Below are 22,377 nucleotides of genomic sequence, written 5' to 3' on the forward strand. Positions count from 1 at the left end.
TGCAGCTGCTTTGGCTGCAGAAAAGTAGTCCTGACGGTGTCATAACTTGATGCAAGAATTATGAAGTGTGTGGCTAAAAAGCAGAAAGAAAGCTTATACTATCAAATACAGCATTTGCCACAGAACTTCTGTTTTCACTTCCAAAGTTTACAAAATACTCCTCTTGATTCTTCAGAATGTATGGAAAATATTTCATTGCAGTATTGTCAAGAGATTATGTTTCCATTTCCTTTTTAGTATTCTCAATAAATATTTGTCTTGTATTATATAGACTGATCAAAGTCATGGTACCACCCAAGACATGGAACAGTTCACATCTATAAATGTCACAACGTACAACCCTCAAAGTGTAACATAGACTGCAGAGTTGTCTGGAGAGGTCCCTTGCTACCAGTCCCACGCAGGTAAAAAGGGATCTAGAGCTATATTGCCATCCTAATCCTTACCCTCTTGACTTACACAGTTGCCTTACACAGTGGAAGCAGCAAGCTGGGACATGCAACTGGAACAATTTACTTTCAGCTAACTGCATCAGAGGAGGAATCAGTTTGCAGCTTACAACGTTTTGGCTGATGGCATGCAACAAGGAACCGTGTTTTCCTGGGAAACAAACCATACTGAAATAAAGCTGGTGCTTTCAGCAGCTACCCACACTGTCTTCCACAGATACAGCAACAATGCTAGCAAACTCTTGCTAATGGAAATAATAACCTACGCTCTAGACAGTACTTGAATGTTTATGAATATGAGATCATCATTTATATCTTGTTATTATGCTTAAAATTAGCCAAAGGTGCTCACTGTGAGCAGCATGAATCCCATTGGGTTCTCCTTCTATTTTCTAACCTTAGCAGCTAAGCCTTCACAACCAGGAAGACTGTTGCTGACTACAGAAATTTCCAAAACATCTCACATACCTAGCAATTAAAATAAACCTACTTCAGTTTGTCCTTCCTTCTGAACTAAACTCTAATATTGCCAGGATTTGATAAGAACAAATAATGAGTAGTAGCAAAATAACTTAATTCTTTTACAGTCCTTCACTTGTTATTTTTCTTTCAGAAAAGATGCTGAAGTCATCACTTGTCTTTTTGATAGCAGTCTTCCAAAGTATAAATGTCTGCCTAGTCTTCATTTCTTTGTAGCAAAGCAAATGCACATGTGTGTACAGACAACAAGCCATGAGGAAAGCTGTGAATTTTCAGCACATCTTCTACTTCCAGCATCTGAAGAATCACAGGTGGCTTCCTTATGTACCTTGGTCAGCTACAGACAGAGAAAAACACTCAGGCATCAAGTGATTGCAGAGCCTGTACCTATGGAACCTGTTCCACACTCTGACATAGTATAGCACCAGACAAGATCTGAACACCAAAGAGAAATACTGCTTCCAAAGGTCAGATAAGCCTCCAAAACATGGAAAGCTGAGCATGCATCTCAAGCAAAACTTCAGCTCCCGAACACTGCTAAAGTTGAGTCCTTTACACAACACATCCTCTCATCACAAACTTCCAAACGGTAAATATTTCAAGAAAAAGCTACATTTCTTTCCTTAGCACTTTTCCAAACTATGATTATGTAACTGTCCAAGACCCTTTTAAAGAAAAATGCAGGAAATAATCAATTAAATAAAGCTTTCCATTCCTATCCAGTTAACCTTAGTAGTGTTGGGTTTCAGTTGAAAACTCAAACTCATTTGCAAGAAGCAGTAAAAGGTGATGACAAAGCTAGCAGGCAAGACTCAGCAAAACACCCCTCTGGTATTCCAGGTAGCCTCTTGTCCAGTGGATCCAGTGTACTGCCAGTGCTTCTAACTGGAAACCCTTCTGTGAGACAGCCACATACAGAACTCATTCCTTCAGAACATGAGCAGGTTCATACAAAATTATTACATACTAACCCTTACCCTCTTGGCCTGCACAGTTGACTTATGCAGTGGAAGCAGAAAGCTGGGATGTATGCCCGAAACAACTTCCTTTCATATGGATGTATGACCCATCACTTTGTGACTTTTGCCACTTGTTTACCCAAAATTACCTGTAACATCAAACTGGATCTTTTTACTTTGCAGGGGGTAGCATTGCCCAAAACAGGTGTATCAAATAGTTACTATCACAAATTTCTCTACTCAAAGAAAGAAAAATGTTTCAAAAGAAGAATTAACAGTTCAGTTAAATAAAAGAGGGTTGTACTGATGGACTTGATATACTTCTAGTTTTACATTCAAAATGGAAATACTGGGACACAGCAGCTGATTACAAGACAGTTTTCTCAATAATATACAGAACATCAACCCCTGAGTTCATTTTCCCTGGCTAATTTTCTTTCAGACCTCAACAATCTCTTCCACTGATATACCTACAGTCTTGTCTATTTCATGATATTTACATATTAGTAGAATTTAATATTCAAAAATTCAGGTGGGCTTATGCAAGCACACGAAACAACTGGCAACCTAGGAACTTCCTCTTTTTACTTCAAAGTGCAAAAAATACACAAATTTTAGAAGTATGTTATATTCCAAAATTATTTGACAAAGCATCTCAAATATATTTAGGTTGCTATTACTCAGTAGTAGGTATTTACCTATAGCTCTTGCTCTCAAGTTGAAATGACTACACAGTTTTTTCAAACAATCAAGATAATTTCAAAATCATATGATCTTCATATGATGTTGCGAGCACTGTAACAATGATCCCATTTTTAAAGCACATGAAAAATACCAGAACCTTCCAAAATTAAATATATACTTTCATGACCTTTACAGGAGTTGTTTTATAATAGATACTCCAATTCAGTGACTGTTTTTGCTACCAGTAACTTTATTCATTCATATATGAATGATTCTATTTTATTCAATGGGATTACTCATATGTAAAGTTATTTCAGAGGCAACTCATAATTTAAAATTCATAAGGAAGATGAGGTAATTAAGCAACTATAAAGGTTTTTCTATGGCTTTTTCTTTGTAAATGAATTTTTTAAACAGATATATCAGATAGAACTCTAGTTAAAAAAGTATCATAAACGAAAAAATGTATATTTTACAGTACTAATGGTGTCTCTAAAAAATCTTTAAAGAGTATTTACGTGTATTTTTCATAAAAAAATTCTAAATCCAGAGTTGTACTTAACAGTGGCAGAATTTATTTTCACTGATGAATGACTTAGTGAATTTATTTTTATTTTCTTCCTCATATTTTTATGTGTGTGTATGTGTAAATCTTAATAGTGAAACATCTCTTTGTTCTGTGTTCTGACACAATTTACAAGTACAGTAATGATATAACAGAAATTAGAACTTGGCACCATTAACATTACCGATGCACTCACCTTGTCCCCAACCACAATGTCTACTAGATACAATAAAGGTGTAGCCAAAGATTTATCCTGCCAATAAGATATAGTTATAGGTCCCATGAAGATTACTGACACTGAAGTACCAAATATGTACTGGCCTTGGACTTAGCAGATAACATGCCAGTTTTGAGACACATTCAAGTTGACAATAAATCAGTATCACAGTTCCAATAACAAGAAAATATACCTTAGAGGAATTTTTTTCTGTTAAAAAATTCCACTTTTGAGTTAGCTATTAAATTGTAATGATCATAATGGACTAGGCAGTAGGGGGTTTTGTGTCTGAAATGTGCAGACATTTTACCACAAGTTTATTTTTTAAAAACTTATGCGATTTTCAACTGCACAGTATTTTCCCCTTAAATCAATTCTGTCTTTTAAAGAAGAAAATAACCCAAACAAAAGATGTTTCAGCAGCAATTTCATTATGAGTTACACTCGTTTTCTGTATCTGCCCATGCAAACACCTCCACAGCCTCCATAACTCCTCCCTTTTGTGCATAAAAAACCCAATAGTGATGGAAAGCTAAAGAGAGCAAGGTGCATAAGTTAAGTACTCCTTACTAAATTGTAAATGTATTTTTCCTCTCCCTTTCAGAACTATCTCTATGCACACCACCAGCAATTTGATTCTAAGAAGTTTGTATAAAGGGCCTCAATTTCTTGGGGTGTATGGGTTATAACCATTTTTTTCAAGCACCCTTTTGAACTTCTTTTCAATTTTCTGTTTTTGATGATAGTCATGCTGACAACTTTTTTTGGTCCATCAAATTCTGTAGTACAATTACATGAATTTACTTTTAATAAATTACCATCTTTGCATATATCAGTCAAACCATGAAGACTAAACACTTGCAAATAAAATGCATTATTAATTTAATTGTCACAGCCTATTTAGCTAGCTTCTATTAGTATTTGCTATAATATGCAATGTATCAGAGGGCAGAATCAAATTCAAAACATAAAGAATAAACTGATTATATTGTCCTAGAGAAATTAAAAAATAGCAAGCTTGCAAAATTATAATCAAGGCATTAATGTTTTACATAGGTAAGAAAACTACGTAACTTAATTTATAATATGTTTATGCCCAGAGTGATGGTTTAACATGCAGAAGAAGGATTTCTTTGGTTCCTAAAGCCATATAAAGGCATCAAACTTTCTCATAATAGGAGAGGAAAGGTGGAAAAGAAAGCAACAATGGTTTGGTATTTACTGCAGTAGTTCACGTGGCTTAAACATCCCCCATCCCCAGTGAGGGACTGCTACTAGAAATTTATATTGTTGTTGTAGCTCTGCCACTACTGGTTGATGCTGCTCTACATTAAGCTGAAGTGCCACCTGAAAAAGTATTTTCTGTGGAAAAGAAATACTCCAAAGATGGATGAAGAAATTGCAAAAGAAGAGGGCATGAAGTAATTTCCAATTCCACCTGCCTGTGCTGGAGGCAAAGCCTCCCCAGCCATGCCAGCAGGCAGGGCAGGGAGGCTGCAGGCCTCAGCAGGGCTCCTCTGCTCCTTGGGCAGCCAGAGCCTGTAAACCTGCCACCCTCCTCCTCCTCCTCCTCCTCGTGCCATGCTGGCCAGCCAGCCAGAAAGCCTTGAAGGAAGAAATGGGGAAAACAGCCACAGCTGAGAGGCCTTCAGAACAAAACACTCAAAGAAAAGCCAGCAACAACTGATTTACTTTATAGCATCCTGCTTGTTTAGGAATTCATTTCAAGATGATCATCACTAAAAATTTGCTTCTCAGACTAAGATACTCTATTTGGAAATCTATTGTATGTATCCTTTATTGTGTACATATTCACTAGGGTGATGCAAGTTATCTCTATGTTGTATTTATGATGAGTGTACAGTGAGTATCCCCTTATAAAAGAATACATTGGTATTGAATACTTCCACTTATAAAATAAGCCACTAGACCAAAACATTTTATCTAATTGTTGTGCTTTGACAAGAGATTACCAAAATAAACTTTATTATTATATCTGCTTTGATGAAACTGTAATTGTTTTTTCAATGCATCACTGTGTATTTTAGATTAAATAGAATATCTCAAAACTCTTGAATAATCACATGGTAGGCAAATTCTGGTTAAGCGCTTTGTAGAGGAAATCTCCTTAAAAATAAAAGCACTACCTAAATCAGTGCTTAGTCAAACTAAGGCATATATGGGGTGTTAAAATTTAAAACCCTACTCTTAGGTCCCTCCATGATTTAAGCATGACAAACTTGTGAGGAATAGGTCTAATTGACCACAGTTTCATTGTCTTTAACAAGAAATGAACATGGCTCAGAAAGAGCTTTGCTGTGCTCTCCTACAGCTCCTATCTTTTATTTTCCTCTTTTTTCATATCAAAACCAGAAAATACGCTTTATTTATGAAAGCCTACCCCCAAAGAATGAGTTACAAGGCAGTAATACTTGAAACAGTATCAAGTATCCAGCAATGAACACCTCCATCTACCCAGGCTGAAAAAGAATATGAGATCTGTTGGCTATCCAAAACACATCAATTTTCTAGTTGGCCCAAAGATTCAGTGACATAGCAACAGCTAAGCCACAATGTGCCAAATAAATCTGAAGCAAAATCTGTTTATCTGCAAACACAGTGCCATTGAGTTTGTAAAACACAGTTATATTTTAAACCATATAAAAAATAACCTGCTTGCAAACAAAGTTGGAGAATAAGTAGCCGTGTACAGATTGAAAAAATAAATTAATTCATTTCAAAAATAGTGAAAATGCCAAATCTCTCTTCCTGCCCAAGAACACTTGAGGAAACTTTCTTTTTGATTTCTCTATGGCTTTGACCTCTTAGAAAGTAATTTTATAAACCTATGAGCATCAAGGCCAGCAAGAACAGAACAAAAAAGGAAAAGAAAACCAAAAACCACCAAACATTTGATTTTGCACTGAGAGGCACATTTACAACTATGAAAGTTTAAAGAAAATAATATCACCTATCAAAAACGCCTGAAAAGCTGCAAATTCTACACCTCTTACTTGGAATTTCTTTCTACAGACATGTCATAAGCACCACACAACATAAGAGCACTTAAAGATGCTGATCTCTCTTGGAGTTGAGGAAAAAATCCAGATGGCTTCATTGTGGGCAAGATAAATATTCTAGAAAAGATCTCCACATACTGTATAAGATACAATGAAAAAGAATTTTAAAGCAGTTTACCTTTCTTTGGGGGTGCCAACTCCGTGTTTGCCCAGCAAATGAGTATTCAAATGCTTCTTCATCACAAACGCCACCCTGTCAAACAAAGAGCAAATGAGAAAGTTCTTTTTTTTTTTTCTTTTTTGAGCATGCACTTGAACACATTTCATTAAAGGCAGACCGAAAAAAAAATCCCTCCTCTGCTAGGATGTGACTTAGATTGGGGAGTCCATTCTGTAACAACAGGTTTCCCTCATTTTGCAGTCCCTTGGCTTTTCTCTTACAAGTCCCAACCATACATCACTGGTCAAAGAAAGGAAAACTTGTTTCTGCTTTCCTTTGCAAATGAGAACATTTCACATTATACTGATAATATAGGCTATTTTACCTGAAGAACGTTGTCTGATGTTATAAAGTAATATAGTTTTAGTTACACCTTTGAATTTATTTAAGCCTTGTGGGCCCATCCTGCAGCCTTTCTTCAAATAGGTAGTTCCATTGTTTTTCATGAGAAACATAAAGAACCAGCAAAATAAGATGCTTCAATCACTGCTTATGCCTGGTCAAACTTCATTGTATTCATTATTTAATGAGATACACACAGAAACAAATTAATAGCCTTAGTTATTTTATAGCCTTGTGAAAAAGAAGGATGAAAAACATGAAGCACATGTTCATGAATACACTATCAGCAGGAATATTGTTCAAACTGGCAAGACATTCTTCAAAGCACCAACAGCAGCAACAAAACACATACTACCTGGCATCATGTTTCTACCAAACCAAACACAGATAATTTACTTTAATTTTGGTGACATACGTAATGAAACAGATAGAAGCCTATCAAGTACTATTCTTCTGCTGATAAGACCATAACATCAATTTAATTATGTCATGTGACTGCTTTAGCAATTTAGATATCAGACTGAAGCTTTAAACTAAAATGGTTTTCTCGATAAGTAAAAATTTTACTGCTGCAACTTTCAGTGTGAAAAGGGCTTGCAAACATTTTTGTTAATTATGTATTACAGCTGTCCTTCATAAAGTTAATTACTAATAGCTGAAAGGCAATAGACTCTATTTGCATATGTACATGAAAGGCATGACATATGCAAAAATATGATTTTAATTAGCATTCCATGATATGAAGGGCTACAAATCAAACTGGCATGTTATAAGATTTTTAACATTAAACGCTGAATTCATCTGGACGTGTTTGCAGTAATGGACAATGGAAGGACTGTAAAACACCAGAACTATGGGGTATAAGAGCCACAAAAGCAAAGACACAGTACTTTTCCTTTACAATTATGTTAATTTAGCTTTCCTGTGTCGGATCTTCTTTGGGCACTTGTACATTATTACAGAGAATCTCTCTTGTGCATCCCTTAAGGTGTAGGAATATAATACTGTCTTATTTAAATGATATAAATTTCCTTATTTGTTACAAAAATACATTAAAAAAGTATACTAAATACTTTTCCCTACCCAACTTACTACTATGGCATCATAACCATTACAACTGTGAATAATCTATTATACCATTACCATCATTACTATGCAAGTGTCATCAAAATTACTGTACATAGGGAAAATCATTGTAACAAAATAAAAAATGTATTCCAATAAAAGCATAAGGCATACAAAATGTACTGCCTTTGCTTTTCAACAAAAATACTATTTCCACCAAGCTGTGGAAGGTACCAAACGTATTTTCATTTAGTAATACCTGCATTTCCTGTTACAAACTTCCATTTTTCCCCTTCTCTAAAAGAAAAATAAACTCAGTGAAATTACTGTGAAAGGCCAATGTGCAATCAGAGTGGTAAAGGGATATTTTGCTATTTGCATGGAATATAAAGATCCCAACCAGCTACACAATATTTGCAGGGAAGCACTTTTTGGTTTCTGAGCCTGTTTAGTTAAAGCTGCCAAACAAAGGCTCACCATTTCATATAGGACACAACTGCAGGGGGTACAGACAGACGTACCTTTCTGCAAAATCAAAGACAAAGGCCTTGGTAATAACATGAAGCAATTAATCTCACATTCTGCCTCCTCTCTGTTGCATCTATGTTCTAGCAACCATTTTGCTGCTGTTACACAGCACAAATAAAAAGAACCCTGATTCAGTTTGGGTTTCAGCACCTGCTAACATTTTAAGCTTTTCATGTAAGGCTCGAAGGCCTCAGACATGAGGAGTGCCAAAAGCCTCAGTGCAAGTCTGGAGCACTCTGCACAGCTCAGGGCAGCTCCCCACCTTACAGAACCAGACCTTAAAAATAAAAGCAGAGTTGCTATTTTAATAAGAAATTGAGAACAAGATAAAATATCAACAGAGACAGGCATTATTAAAACAAGAGGCAAAGTCTTAACAACCTTGTTTGGATGCTGAGTTTGAGGACTACCCATTAAAAAAAACCAACAAACAAACAAAAAAACAAACAAAACCACAAAGAGAAACAAGTAAAAACTATTTTGTTTTGTTTACCAAATCTTGCAGGTGATTTTCAGAGAGTTGGTAGCAGTGTTTGCTGGCTTTACAAAAGAAACACAAAAATGTTTTCCATACATTCAGTAACTCTAGGTTTTGATGTAATTAATGGCTTAGTAGTAAAAAAAATTAATGGGTTTATCTATGCTATTTACCTCTGCTGAGGTAAATCAGTTACTCCCAAGCTACTGCTAGAATAGACATGACTTAGCCTTGGCCTTTTAAATTAATCTTAAGAGAAGTCTGACTGGCACCCAAAAGTACTCACTGAGTGAATGCTTTCAAGATATATTGCACTGATGTATCTTCAATCAAAGGAATCTTTCCATCAGCAATTGAAAAGCACCAATTCAGGCTTCGACAAACTTCTCATTTCTTGCTTTTAATTCTAGTGAAAGTATAAACATTCAAATGCTAAAAACTAACTAGTTTCAGAAGCGCATCAAAAGGGAGTAGGAAAAAGCCTGTCATCAAACCAACTCTACTGTTTCAAATATGTGCAAACCAGGCCATACTAGAGGCCTGGAACCAGTTTTACAAACTCTAATCTGGACAAATTCGTCCTCCACCCACATGAAGACAAGAAGTCACAGCCCAGCTGCTCCACTGTGGGTCAGGTCTCAACAGGCAGAGATGTGCAGCCTATACATCCATGCCATGGTCACTGGGAGTTCCCTTCATTTGGTAGGAAGACTATGAGAAGCCTCCTCTGAAAGAGGAACGAGGTGAGTAGGCAGGATTCCTTTTGCTGGCAGTAGCATTGTGTTGGGTTAACTTTTTTTATGATTTTCAACTACTCTGGCTTTAAAACCAGCAACATCCTCAGTCATACACTCTATGTTGAAACTACAGGATAAATTAAAGACCAATTGAAAAATTACACAGAGCTTTAGGACAGCATCTTCATTCCCTATAGACAACTTTTTGCACACAAACTATAAATAAAAATCACTTTAAATCATATGAGCACCTTTCCCAAAATAAGTTCGCAGAATATTCTGGTTTCCTTTTAGAAGAGTTGTGGTTTTTAGGAACGTGACCATTCATATTCCATGGCAATCTTCAAACAGTATTTGGACTCTCTCAGAATGTCTGTAACTGATTTAGGAGCCTCTATAGATTTGTCTTCAGATAAAAGCACATTTTAAAGTACAAAAGAAACAAAGGGACTTCTAATTCTGGGAATAGAGAAACATATTGGACAATCTTTACTTCCATATTTTATTCTAGTGTAATACAAATTTTTCAGCGTGTACAATGTTTATCATCACAGTACTCAAGGAATAGGAATAATCTGTCATGTATTGTCTGTTTTCTATTTTCTCTGTGGGGAGAAAACTGTTCTCTGTGAAGTATCTTGCTTTGAGAGGGCAAAAGATTCTAAGTTTTATTATGTTTTGAATCCATAATAGCTCTTTCCCTTTGAATAAGTACATCATTGGGTTAGTGAAAAGCCTAAAAAAAACCACCCAGAACCAAACACACAACACACACACACAAACCAAAACAAGCATTCTAGGCCATAAGGCCACAAAACCTGTAATTTCCTGCGTGTTTACCAAGTGCCTTGACCTAGGAAGGAGCTACATATTACCTCTACCAGAAAGTCACTCGAAGCCATGGTGACAGAGCAGTCATCTTCTAACTGCTCATAACTGTTAAGGAGAGCCAGCCCAGGAATTTATTTTTGTGGGACTCCACAAACAAGGTATCGAGCAGCTGAAGAGCAATTTTAAATCACTTCTTAGTGGATACATTGCTCTCTGCAATTGCTCTTGGAGAATTTATCTTACAGACAACAAGGTTCAATGACAGCAGAAAAGTCCAGGAGAATAACAATGAATATCTAGCCTTTATTCATATTCTCAATATCCTTTACATCTCCTTTGAAGTGTCCAAAACCTCTTTATACACAAATTTAACTCTGAGAATACAGGTAAGCTAGTGCATAACCCAAGTGCATAGGATGTTTTAAAAAGTTGCTTGAGAGCCTTTAAAATAACCAAAATCAAACACATAAACAAATCCAAGAATTTAGTGCTTTGTTTTAGCATAAGTTACAGGCATATAGAAAGGATAGAATGTTTTACCATTTTGGATGAATTGCTGGGATATCTGACACCATCAAGGAATAATAAGAAATAGGATCTCAAACTTTTATACATCATCACAGAATACAATGAAATAATATATTATCCTGTTCACATCAGATTTTGTTTTCTATGATCTGTCCTTCAATTTCTGTCCTCGTATCTCCACATGAGGCAAGAAACCAGAAAATTGAGGCAAGCTTCACAGATGATGCCAAGAGGGGGGACTGGGATATGTTCAGGCAAGTAAATAACAATGTGGAATCTATGGTTCTTACCACCTTAACGAAGCATTCTTGTTCTTACTGTGTCTCAAAAAACCCTGGAAACCCTAATTGTTTGTAGTTGAATGTGTGGTTCACATGGAGTCATGCCAACAGGGGTAACAACCAGTAGGAGAGAGAAAAAGTGCATTTTCTCAAGAAATACCAGGACGTGCATAGATTTCAGAACGTTCAATGAAACTTGTATATGCAATTACAGATTTTTGCATGCACTTGAGTTGGGCATGTTGTACCCATAAAAGTAGAACTTTTCATATTCAAATCAGCACTTAGTCAAATAGTATTTAAAGAGTACTTGAACTAAAAATTTCAAGTTTTCAAATTCTCCAAATTATATAAAAAAGTTGCTACCCAAATCTCATGTCTCCACCAGGATTTATTCAGCAGGTTAACTTCAGGAATAAGAGCACAGAGGCAGATGCAGAACTGTCCAGAAAGCAATGGTTTTCCATGAGCAAGTAAGCTTTTCTTTCCATGCATCAAAAGTCTAAATTCCTGAGAATTTCTTCAAGTCCATCATTTTTGGATGTTTGCTGATTCTGAAGGGTCCAGACTGGGGGCTCTGATAACTCTCTTGCATGACTGCGCGCAAGGGACTCAATTTAAAAGAAAGTATCTGGCAGAGGAGAGTCTGGTGTGGAAGATATCCTGTAGTCTGAAAGGCTTCATGCCCTTTGTGACAAGATGTCAGGTTCAAGTAAATATCTGGCAGGGCGAAGTCTAATGTAGAAAACATCCACATATCTGAAAAACTTCATGCCCTCTATGACAGGACGTCAAGTCCTAGAACCCTGCACAAGAAAGATGAGGCTTTCTCCAGACTCATTTACTAGCCAAATAAAGCAGGTCTTATTACTTCCAAATAAAGGAGATGGTTATTCTTTGTAAGCTAAAAAAAAAAATCTATAACGTTCTAAAAGGTTAACAAGCCATCACACAGTCTGCGGTGCTGAGAGCGCAGTGACACGCTGCCTTCTACTCCCTGCTGACCCCATGTGTCAAAGGAGGATATGGCTGCTCTATGCTCCACCCTCACCAACACCAGTAATTAAACTGAGAAGCAACACATATCCATGCATCCACATCTTCAGGTGTGTGTAACCTGGAAGAATGGAAAATTCAAACTTTTCCTCTTGAAAAGAGAAACCAAAAGAGGTAAATGAAGACAACGTTGCCATCACTAACAAGACAAGAACACAGATTACCATGGGAAGATATCATGGTAATTCAGGGAACAAAAAGACCAACATAACTTTTGAGTTTCTGAGAACTATCAGCCTTTATTGCTTCAATTTTGGGTGGCTTTTAGGGTGTTGTTTGGGTTTGGGGTGGCAGGGGGGTTTACTATTTTCCATGCAACAACCAGGTATGTTTCTTAACTATTTATTAGCTTATTTTCCATGGAGAAGTTTTGCTACTGAAGTTTAAAACCCAACATTTTCAAGTGTTTTTTATGTTACTATGAAATCATCAATGCAATGAGTACAACCTTTTCTTCTAAAAATACCTCATCTCTTTTTTACTGTTACTTGTAACAAGCTAGCAATGAAGCCCAGCTGCCCAAAAAATAAAGATAACAACTTGTATCATCAGAACACCTGCACACAGCTAGCACCCATGGTAGACTTGAGTATCACAGCAGCTACTGTTCCTGCCTTGCTTTGAACAGGATGACAGACAACAGGATTGTCAATGTGCTGTTCAATGACCTGCATCAATCTCAAGAATAATTTACTGCTGTATCAGACAGATCATTATGGATGAGTTGCACGCTATCAATCAATCAATCGACTGTGTTGCTCCTGCATATTCCTGCATCTATCAACCAGAAGAGAGAGACATCCCTCAACATATTCTTGTTGCTCTCTGCCACCAATCTGCTATTCTCAAGATGGCAAAGAATTATTAGCCCCATGGCCATAAAGTAGTAGCAACTGGCACAATTATCTCCTCTTACATATTCCAGCAGAAGAGACCTGGGTACAAAGAGCAAACTAAATAAAACAGAAAACATCGTCTACTGTTCCACTCAAGCTTGTCTTGTCATCAGAAGTTGTTGAGTTTTCTCAACGTCCCACTTTTAAGAGATATATGTTATAATATAAACCATCCAGGACAGAAATTTAGTCTGTAATTGTGGCAAAAAAAAAGGAATTCACTGGCAGTATTTGTATCATTTCCTCCCCCATGAGGGAGCTCACTTACCTATGTGCCTCACCTTAAGTTACTTATTTTGTAACTGAAATCAAAAAGGTTTCCTGCCAGTTAGCTCAGGATCCATTCTGAACTTTTTTTGGTTTGAAGGTATTGCATAGAAGTGTTTTATTTTAAATCCAAAACTACTCTTCAATGACAGCTGGAGGAATAAGCCATGTCCAGCCAGTGAAAATTATTAACACAAAAGTGAGTAGAAATTTAAGAGTGGAACTGTGAACTTTTATATTTGAAGACACAATAACAAGTGTTAAATGTAAGTAAACAAATGGCATTCTGCTTTCATTTGCTTGAAGAGTAAACTTAAAATAGCTAAACGGTGGCAAAACTGTTAAAGTCGGGTGTTCCCTCTGTCAGAAAATCACCTTACAAATATATGAGAAAATTAGTACCACTACAAGAAATGTTTGTTTCAATATTCAGAGAAGTTAATGAATGTTAAGTGATAATGGTAGACAGCAGCAGTACGTAATTAGATTTCTAAACACATCTTACCAAATCACTTCTAAGCTAAAAGAATCACATGTTCTATTAATTTTCATTGGTTATTGAGCATCTGTAACTGTCACCTCTAACAGGTGTTTGGTAATCTAACAGCTGCACAAAGCACTAAAAAAAAAAAAAAAAAAAAAAAAAAAAAGAAGAAGAAAAAGACAGAAAGACAGAATCACAATGTGCTTTCTCTAGTACCTAGCACTGCTATCAACCTCTCAAGTCTACCAGAATGCAGAACCTCTTTTCCTAAAGTCTGAAATGCAACCTTAGGTTTGGTGTTGGGAGTGCCTTGCATTAAAGGGAGATTAATGCACACATCCAAAACCAGGATATCACCAGAAAACACACTTGCCATGCTACATGAAGCTGCAGAAATGCTTTAAACATAAATGAACACTTACATCTGTAAGCATTGTGATCCAGAATAGTGCTTCAGCAACCTTGCCACCAAGACACAGTTTATGTCTTTTCTTTTTTCATGATTTGTATATGCAACATTCTTATAACTCTGATTCCTCCCTTATCCATTCTTTCCACTTTCTTCAGTACTGGCTTGTCTTCCTGCTCATGACTGAGTCCATTTCCTAGCATGCTCAGGACTCCAGATAAAGAATTTGATGCACTAGGCATCAGTTCTGCATATCATAATTTAGCATCTGGAAAGAAACAGCAGGATAAACAGGATAATATTTGAAGGCAGAAATTGTCCAAAGTAGATTCAATCTTTTGGGTGGGTCAGGTGAACCACATCTCTAGGTGCCCTGAGAGGAATTTTGAAATACTGGACTTTCTGCAGACAGTTTGTAAAGAGCTCCCTAGTGATCCCAACCAGCAAAGTCTGTGCCTTTTGAAAGTGCAAGAAACAGACTATCTCAAAATAAGGATGTTCCAATGACTTTCTACTTAAAAATAGAATTGATAGAGCCAAACAAATATATTTAATATCTTGCTATTCCTAAATAAAAAGTCACAATTGATGTAGCTTTTTCCTGATGGCTCAGAAATCACACCGCAGACTGAATTACTAGGTTTATGCAGAGCTTCTAGAGGAAGGGCTATCTTGAGAATGAAATTCTCCTCATCAAAAGAATCTACTGCTGCCTGTCTTTAAAGGAAATCAAAACAAATCTAAAGATAGTTGATTTGTCAACTAGAAAACACATAGGGCCTGCAGTAGCAGTGCCACATACATAACTCAGTCAATTCTGCAGCTACAGTGCCTGTGGTCTTTTGAAAAGTTGAGAGGTACCAAGAAAGGAATGAGATGAATAAATTGGTCACCAGCTGATGACTGAACTGCTCAGAAGTCATACACAATCAGAAGACACACACAATTTTTATTGACAATTTCCCCACAATTTGAAATGCTGCTGGTGATAGATGGTGGCTGGAGCGAAGACTCTGCAGTCTGCTTGATCTGTGAGAGTAGTGAGAATGTTGCCCTAGGTCTTTGCCTGACATAGAAAAGCAAGTGCTGGTTGATTTGTTTATTCCCGAGACTTAAACTCAGCTGTAAAACACATCCTTTTTGCCTTACATCCAGGCATTCCACAAGACTGTTTGACTGCAGGTAGAAAGCAAAATATTTCAGAATATCTTTTTGCCAAAGTAGCTGCATAAAAATAGTGAATCTATGACAGCAAGACCTAATCTGTAACCATCAGTAGTACCGTCCACATGCATGAACCTTTAACAAAAGGCTGGTGGAATCAGAACTGACTGGCTCCAGCCAAAGAAATCAAAAGGCTATCATGTGGATCAGATCAGTTTCAACCCACAAAAAATGCATCTCATACTTGTATCCCCATTAATAAGCTTAAAGCATAAGGATGGTTCGTTCCGTCTTTCCTTGTCCAAGGGCTCTTGGGCTCGGCCATTGCTACCTCAGGGACTAAGAACCACCTAACACTGTGTCATCAGGCCAACCTAACTCCTGACAAGCACGTCTGATTAATGTTTGATTTTTCTTTGTTGGAAGACATCTTTGTTAGCACCTGAGCATAAGTAAAAGCTCAGAGCCTTCATTTTCAACTGGCATCTCAGTCTCTCCAGATATTCCCATTACAGCCATGCCTAGCTCTTCCCAAAAGTGGAGTGTTGCAACAACGTCCTCCTACCTCTGAAGAAGGAGGCTGACTGAAGGAAGTAACAGTGTCTCTCAGTGCAAATCATGATATACAGACCAGATAGACTGTTATGCACTGTCCAAGTATTATAGACCTAAAAAACTCTCTCAAATTATGGCACTGATCATAGAGGATGCAGATGATATGAAGAGCAGCACAGAAGTCTATCCAAGTAAGAATTACAGCTGTAGCAGTGGTGTTACTCCACTTATCCCGTAAAAAAATGCTAACACCTCTCATCACTTCAGTCACATACTTAGCAGGGGAATCACTGAAGCTGCCAACCACAGTCTGGTGTTTCTCAGGTTTTCCTGTGATGGCCAGCAGGAGTCACTGCAGAAGTCCAAAGCCAGGACTGAAGGGATTAGGACTACTCACCTGAAATATAAATTACTAAAGCAATAAAGACAAAAAAAACCCCACTGAATTTAGATGGATATTTTATACACACACACACAAACACATACACACAGAATCAGCCCACATTTGTGCAGTCTGGTAAGGATCTTGCATGCTCTTGGTGTGAAGACTGTCACCAGTCTGGAAAAACCACAAGAATATAGATCAGACAAATCAGTACAGTCATAAAGTTGATATCTGTGACACAGCAGAAGATGTTCTCTGGCAAAGATTGCTCCAATTCCAGCCAGCATCTGAGATCAACTCTGACCATTTCTGGCCACAAATCAAACATGAGAGTTGTAGGAACTACATAGGTACCCAATGGAACTGAGAAAAAAAAACATCTTTGATCTTAAGAGCCTGGAAAAACCTACACACACATGCTGAGTGTACCTATGAACAAAAAAGTGAAGGAGAAATCAGTATATTTTCAAACAAAAGGTATGCTATCTAAAAGAAAAGAAGAATTTACAAACTATCCAAAAAGATGCAATAAAAGGAATGTATATTGCTAACAGGAAAAATTACAGAACTTCAGTTTTATATACAAAGGGACAGCCTGGTCCTATAAAGAAAAATAACTATGTCTAAAAAAATATTTTTTGAGTATCTTCCTGAAATGAAGTTTCAGTTAAAGGGGTTTTCCTTCCTAATCCATGCTATCATTGCAACCACAGCCCCATAAAGCCTCATGTCAAGTGCCAGCATAAAATGATGGGATTCCACAGGTCCATTTCAGTAGGAGGGGAACCAGACAGCACAGGTGGCACCGGTACCAAGGCACGCCATGGTACTCCAGTTTATTCAGTATTGTGTCACATTTTGATTTCCATGAATGGGTTTCTGTTAGAGCACTAGAATTTAACATGTTCACAACTGATACATGTCCAAATGAGCATTCAAATATGAATTATCTGTATTTCCTGGAGGTCACTTACAGCCATGGAACCACCAACATGCAATTCTCTGCATAGCTTTGTAACAAGGAGCCAACACACTCCCCACTGTTTAACCCCTGACACCCACAAACCTTGCTGCAGGGATGAGCTGCACCAGGACAGTTTGCAGCTGAGAAAGGCCTCAAATTTTAGGTAGCTTAAAAACATTCTGCAGAGATTAAATACATACAAATTTCTTTGACATTTTATATTAATGTCAAAGAATTATTATATTAATAGAAATAAGCAAACAAAAAAAATCCAACAAATTAAAGGATCGTTCTGTTTCTTTACAATTTCTCAGATTAGCAGGACTCCTCTCAAAAAACCCCATTATTTACTACATGAAATATCTGTACCTGGACAGACACAGAGACAGAAATAGTCTGATCAGTGTGCAACTTTTATAACACTGAATAGCAGGCAATGTTATGTACAACACATAGCTGAATGGATGGATGGAATTGATTTTATAAAGGAGTAACAAACAAAATAGTCCAAAATATTAACTGATAAACACATGCTGGGGTGGAAACAACCTATTATAAAATTACTGTAAAGACCCTCAAACTGTTCAAGGGAGAAAAAAGTCCAATTTTCCACATAACCTAAGAGCTCTGAGTTTTCTGATTATAAGATCCAAGGAACCTGTAAACCCAAGGCTCTAATTTTCTTATGGCGACTGCGTAATATTTTGCAAAGTAAAATTGACTGAGATGGAAGCTATTTTGCATGGTACAGTGGCGATGGCTAACAAATGAGAGTTTTGTGGGCTGAATGTTAGTCCCCTGCCTCATCTGCCACCCCTAATGACAGCAGCCACCTGCTGTTTTATTGTCACAGCTGGAGCCGGTTCACACTCCTTGGTGCTGAGCTCTGCCCATGAGCGCCAAGCTCTCGCCTCGCCTCATTACTTTGATGAACTTTTTATGGTCAGCACCCATGAAGACCTCATCTAGGACTATACAACCTAGATCGGCTTCAGGGAGTGCTTCCAGCTAGCATGAGGTGATAATACACAGTGACACCATGGCTGCTACTGCCTGTCACTTAGGCCAGTCACTAGACTTCTGGCTCTACAGGGCCCTCAACAGGTAAAATGCCACGAAATTCTCCCTTACAACCAAGCTCACTCCCTTTCTTTTCACATTGCAATGTAGAGAGATCATATCCTGCTACCAACATTTAGCTTTTCAAAGATAGATATTACAATAAAAAATGTATCATGCTGTTTATTGCATATAACTACAGACAAGAAATTTCTACGTTCCTTGAACATAACCCTGTTGCCTTCCTAAAAAACAAAGCAAGCATGAAAACCATACTACAGCTTGATTAACACCACCAAAGAGGAGGAAAAATAATTACATATGTATATTGCAAAAGGACCATTTCAACTTAAATGAGCAAAAAGCACAGAAACAAAAGTTAAGCCAGTCAAATCAAATTATTAAGCAAATGAATTCACAGTGGAGAGTGATACATGTTACTTCCCTCTCACCTAAAAACCCCCACACTTAAACATTGATTAGATATGATATTTTCTGAAATCCAGATAAGAACAAAGAAAAGCCTTTTACATCTTTTTTTCTTAATCTGAACAGTCTGTAACTATTTTCTGCTAATTTAAAAGCAAATAGAATCATCCTTTCCTTTTCAATTTTTTTTGTACTAACAAACATTCTGAATCTCCTAAGCCTGTATACAGTTTTAAACTTCATCAGAAATTCTTTTATTGACGCATTTAGAGCAAACTATTTTATGCTTGATCACTGAAATTTAACCCCAGGTTTACTTTCAGCAGCAGAATAATTATTTTGGTGTCAACAGAGCTTTACATTTGCCCATATTTACATATATCATTAAGATTAATATATGTGCTATTAATAATAATTTCATTAACATTCTGAAATCATCAAATAACATTTTGACTTTTGAATGGCTGTAGGCTATTATAAGCCTAAAAACCAGAACATTTTCAGTATTCATTGTGTAGCAATCCAGCTGATCAGTTTTGACAAATTCATGCAATGTTATAAGCCATTAAACTTAATTTAGTTTCACTTAAAAATTCCACCTAAAAATAAAAAGCAAACTGTCTTTTTTTGTACAGACAGTATGATTTCTAGCAGTTGCCAGCTCCCAGGATCCTCCAAAAAGAAACTCGAGTTTTATTTCTTTTATTGAAATGTTTTAAAATTTATCGAGGAGTTTTTGAAAAAATATTTTTGAGACCACTGACCTAGCAAGAGTAGAAAATCTCTAATATGTTACAGTGCAATAGAGCTCCTCTTGACAAGGGACAGTGCTGCAGAGACACTGTGCTTCCCATAAGACTTCTACAAGAAATGGAAACTTAAAAATGTGTTGCTGAGCACAGGTTATGTCTGCTGCATTTCAGAGAATTTACACATGCCCTTTTTTATGAGTGCTCTCCAAGTTTCACCTAAACTGCAGTTGAAGAGATAGAAGAAAATAATGATGCAACAAAGATTTCTATTCTGCTGAAAGCTGAGCACCATCCAGACTGTCCTGAAACATTAAAGAGGCCACAAGAACACAAAGAACCTTGCATAATGAGGGCCTAAAACATATGATCAATCCCAAATATCAACAATGCAAATTTCTCTACCACTACAGTTTCTGAAAGTGCTTTTCTTCTGCACAAGTTCAAGAGAACTTCCTGTGAAATACAGTGACAGATCGCATCCTTCAGAGAATCCAACAACAGAAAATTGCTTTTAGAAAAAAAAGGGATTACTTTCTTAGTGCAGGGTAGATATTATGAAATGGACAAACTTCCTCAGTGGAACAATTAAAGGTTTCAACAGAACAATCTCCTAAATGGTGCCAGTAATTAAATAATAATAGCTGAGAGATTTATTCTTTTTTTTTTTTTTAAACCAGAAGTATGTCAGCAGTGGTATGTGCATTGCATGCTTTGTGATATAGCACACTTAATAATTTTAAAAGTTTCATTCTTCTTTTTTATCAGTCACTAATTCATAAAGAAAATGCTCCAAAACAACAAGTAGCTAGGCATTTATTGTCCTATTATAAAGGAATTTGTTAAAGGATGCATAGCTATCCAGACTACCTATATTTGCTCCCTGTCTTACAAGCAGGTAGCCTGCATAAACATATAAGTATTTGGAAATACTTTTCCTTTGTAACACTGGTTTGCCTTGGCATTATGACTGTGTTTTAGACTTGTACTCTAAAATATAACTTCAATTTACCCAGCACTTACAGTTCACTGGTCTGTAATTGTTAATATCCTTCTATTTTCCACCAATTTTAATTTTAGTCACTGTTATTTAAAGTTCATTTTCCATGCCCTTTCAATTGTGATTTTTTTCCAATGTGACAACAAACCTGTCAATTCTGATGGTGACTTTCATTAGAATACAAATGAGCCAAACTTTTTTAAAGAGAAGTTATAAAAACTTATGAGACAATAACAAGGTGTGGTCAGTGTAAAGATGAGCTGCATGTGAACAGACAGTCTGGAGGTGATGGGATTTGTATCTAATTACTGATCTTCTGAGCTATTCAGCCCCCTGAACAATAATTTTCTATAAGCTGATCCCTTAACCCATCACCAGCTGGTCATGCTACTGCTTTCCAACATTGATGAGGAAAAGGGAAACACCTTGCAATTTCTATTTAAATCTTCACAATAAGGATGCTCATGTTGGAAAGTCCCCAGACCTCTTTTCTCATCTAAAGGATCCTACAAAACCAGGAATAGGCATATAAAATTATTTGGCTTAACGTAAATATTCTGTCTTCGCTATTTACTCCAAGCACACAAAGAAAATTTCAATGTACATATTTTCCTAGCACTGAATAGAAATAAATGTCAATCCTAAAAAATGGCTACACTTCTATGCCTGCTGTTAAAGAAAAAGATATCTGTATGAAGGATATCAGAGACATTGTTGAGGAACTACTCACCCTTTAAAAAAATATTACCCTTGTAATACTGCCAGTGCCAGTGTCAGGCTGGGCAATTAGCCAATTAAGTGTGAATAAGAACTGCCAAGAAACTATTTTATTTTAGCCTCAGAATATTTGTGCATCTGTGAGCTGGTGTGTTTGTGTTCATGCATCAGTGGAATCTGGTTGTTCATGCCAGGTTTTCTTATCACACTTTTCTGCCTCTTTGAACCTGCACATTCCTGCAATACAAAATGGACATGTGTCTGCTGATAATGTCAACATATCTAGGTTCACAAGGAGAGATTTTGTATAACTAGATCTAAAGTAGTCTTTGTATTCATTACCTGACCCTGTCTGCCAACACAAGGCCAGAAGAGTGGAAGAATCCAATACTGCAAGCTCCTCTAGGATTTGTTAAAAGACAACAGGTGTGGAAGAAATTAGCATCGACTACAATATCCCTGACCAAACACTCTCCTAGAAATCCCATTTTTATATGTCATCTGAAGGAAATCCTCTCTTCTCAGTTCCAACTGGATTCAATGGGGTGCTGAGAGTATCCTGTTATCTCCTCAATTTAGATCTCATTATGTTTTAGACTCCTACATCCATTTAGGAAATCCACTAGGAAATATCAGTACAAAATATATCACAAGCACTCTGACTAGGGCTACAGCATAGAAAACCTGAAGACATAACCAGATTTCTATTTTTTTCTATTTTTTTTTCTTTTTTTTTTCAGGAAGGGAAGTGGGTAAGATGATATGCAGACCTACCAACTGCTAGCCTTTATCTTAATTCAATTACAAAAATCAAGAAATCATTCCAAATATGGATCCTTCAACAGTTGTGTTACAGTTA

The 22,377-nt window shown here is 36.8% G+C and overlaps 1 protein-coding gene across 1 annotated transcript in view; it reads right to left on the reverse strand.

Annotated features, from left to right (window-relative positions):
* ZNF407 (zinc finger protein 407) overlaps nucleotides 1-22,377 on the reverse strand; it is a 335,191-nt gene that overhangs the window by 196,987 nt on the left and 115,827 nt on the right. The window contains exon 4 of the mRNA XM_066561081.1: nucleotides 6,553-6,627. Coding sequence (XP_066417178.1) covers nucleotides 6,553-6,627 — 75 coding nt within the window. The remainder of the gene's footprint in view (nucleotides 1-6,552; nucleotides 6,628-22,377) is intronic.

This window comes from Molothrus aeneus, chromosome 1 (assembly GCF_037042795.1).
Source record: "Molothrus aeneus isolate 106 chromosome 1, BPBGC_Maene_1.0, whole genome shotgun sequence".
In the NCBI taxonomy this organism is placed as follows: Eukaryota; Metazoa; Chordata; class Aves; order Passeriformes; family Icteridae; genus Molothrus; species Molothrus aeneus.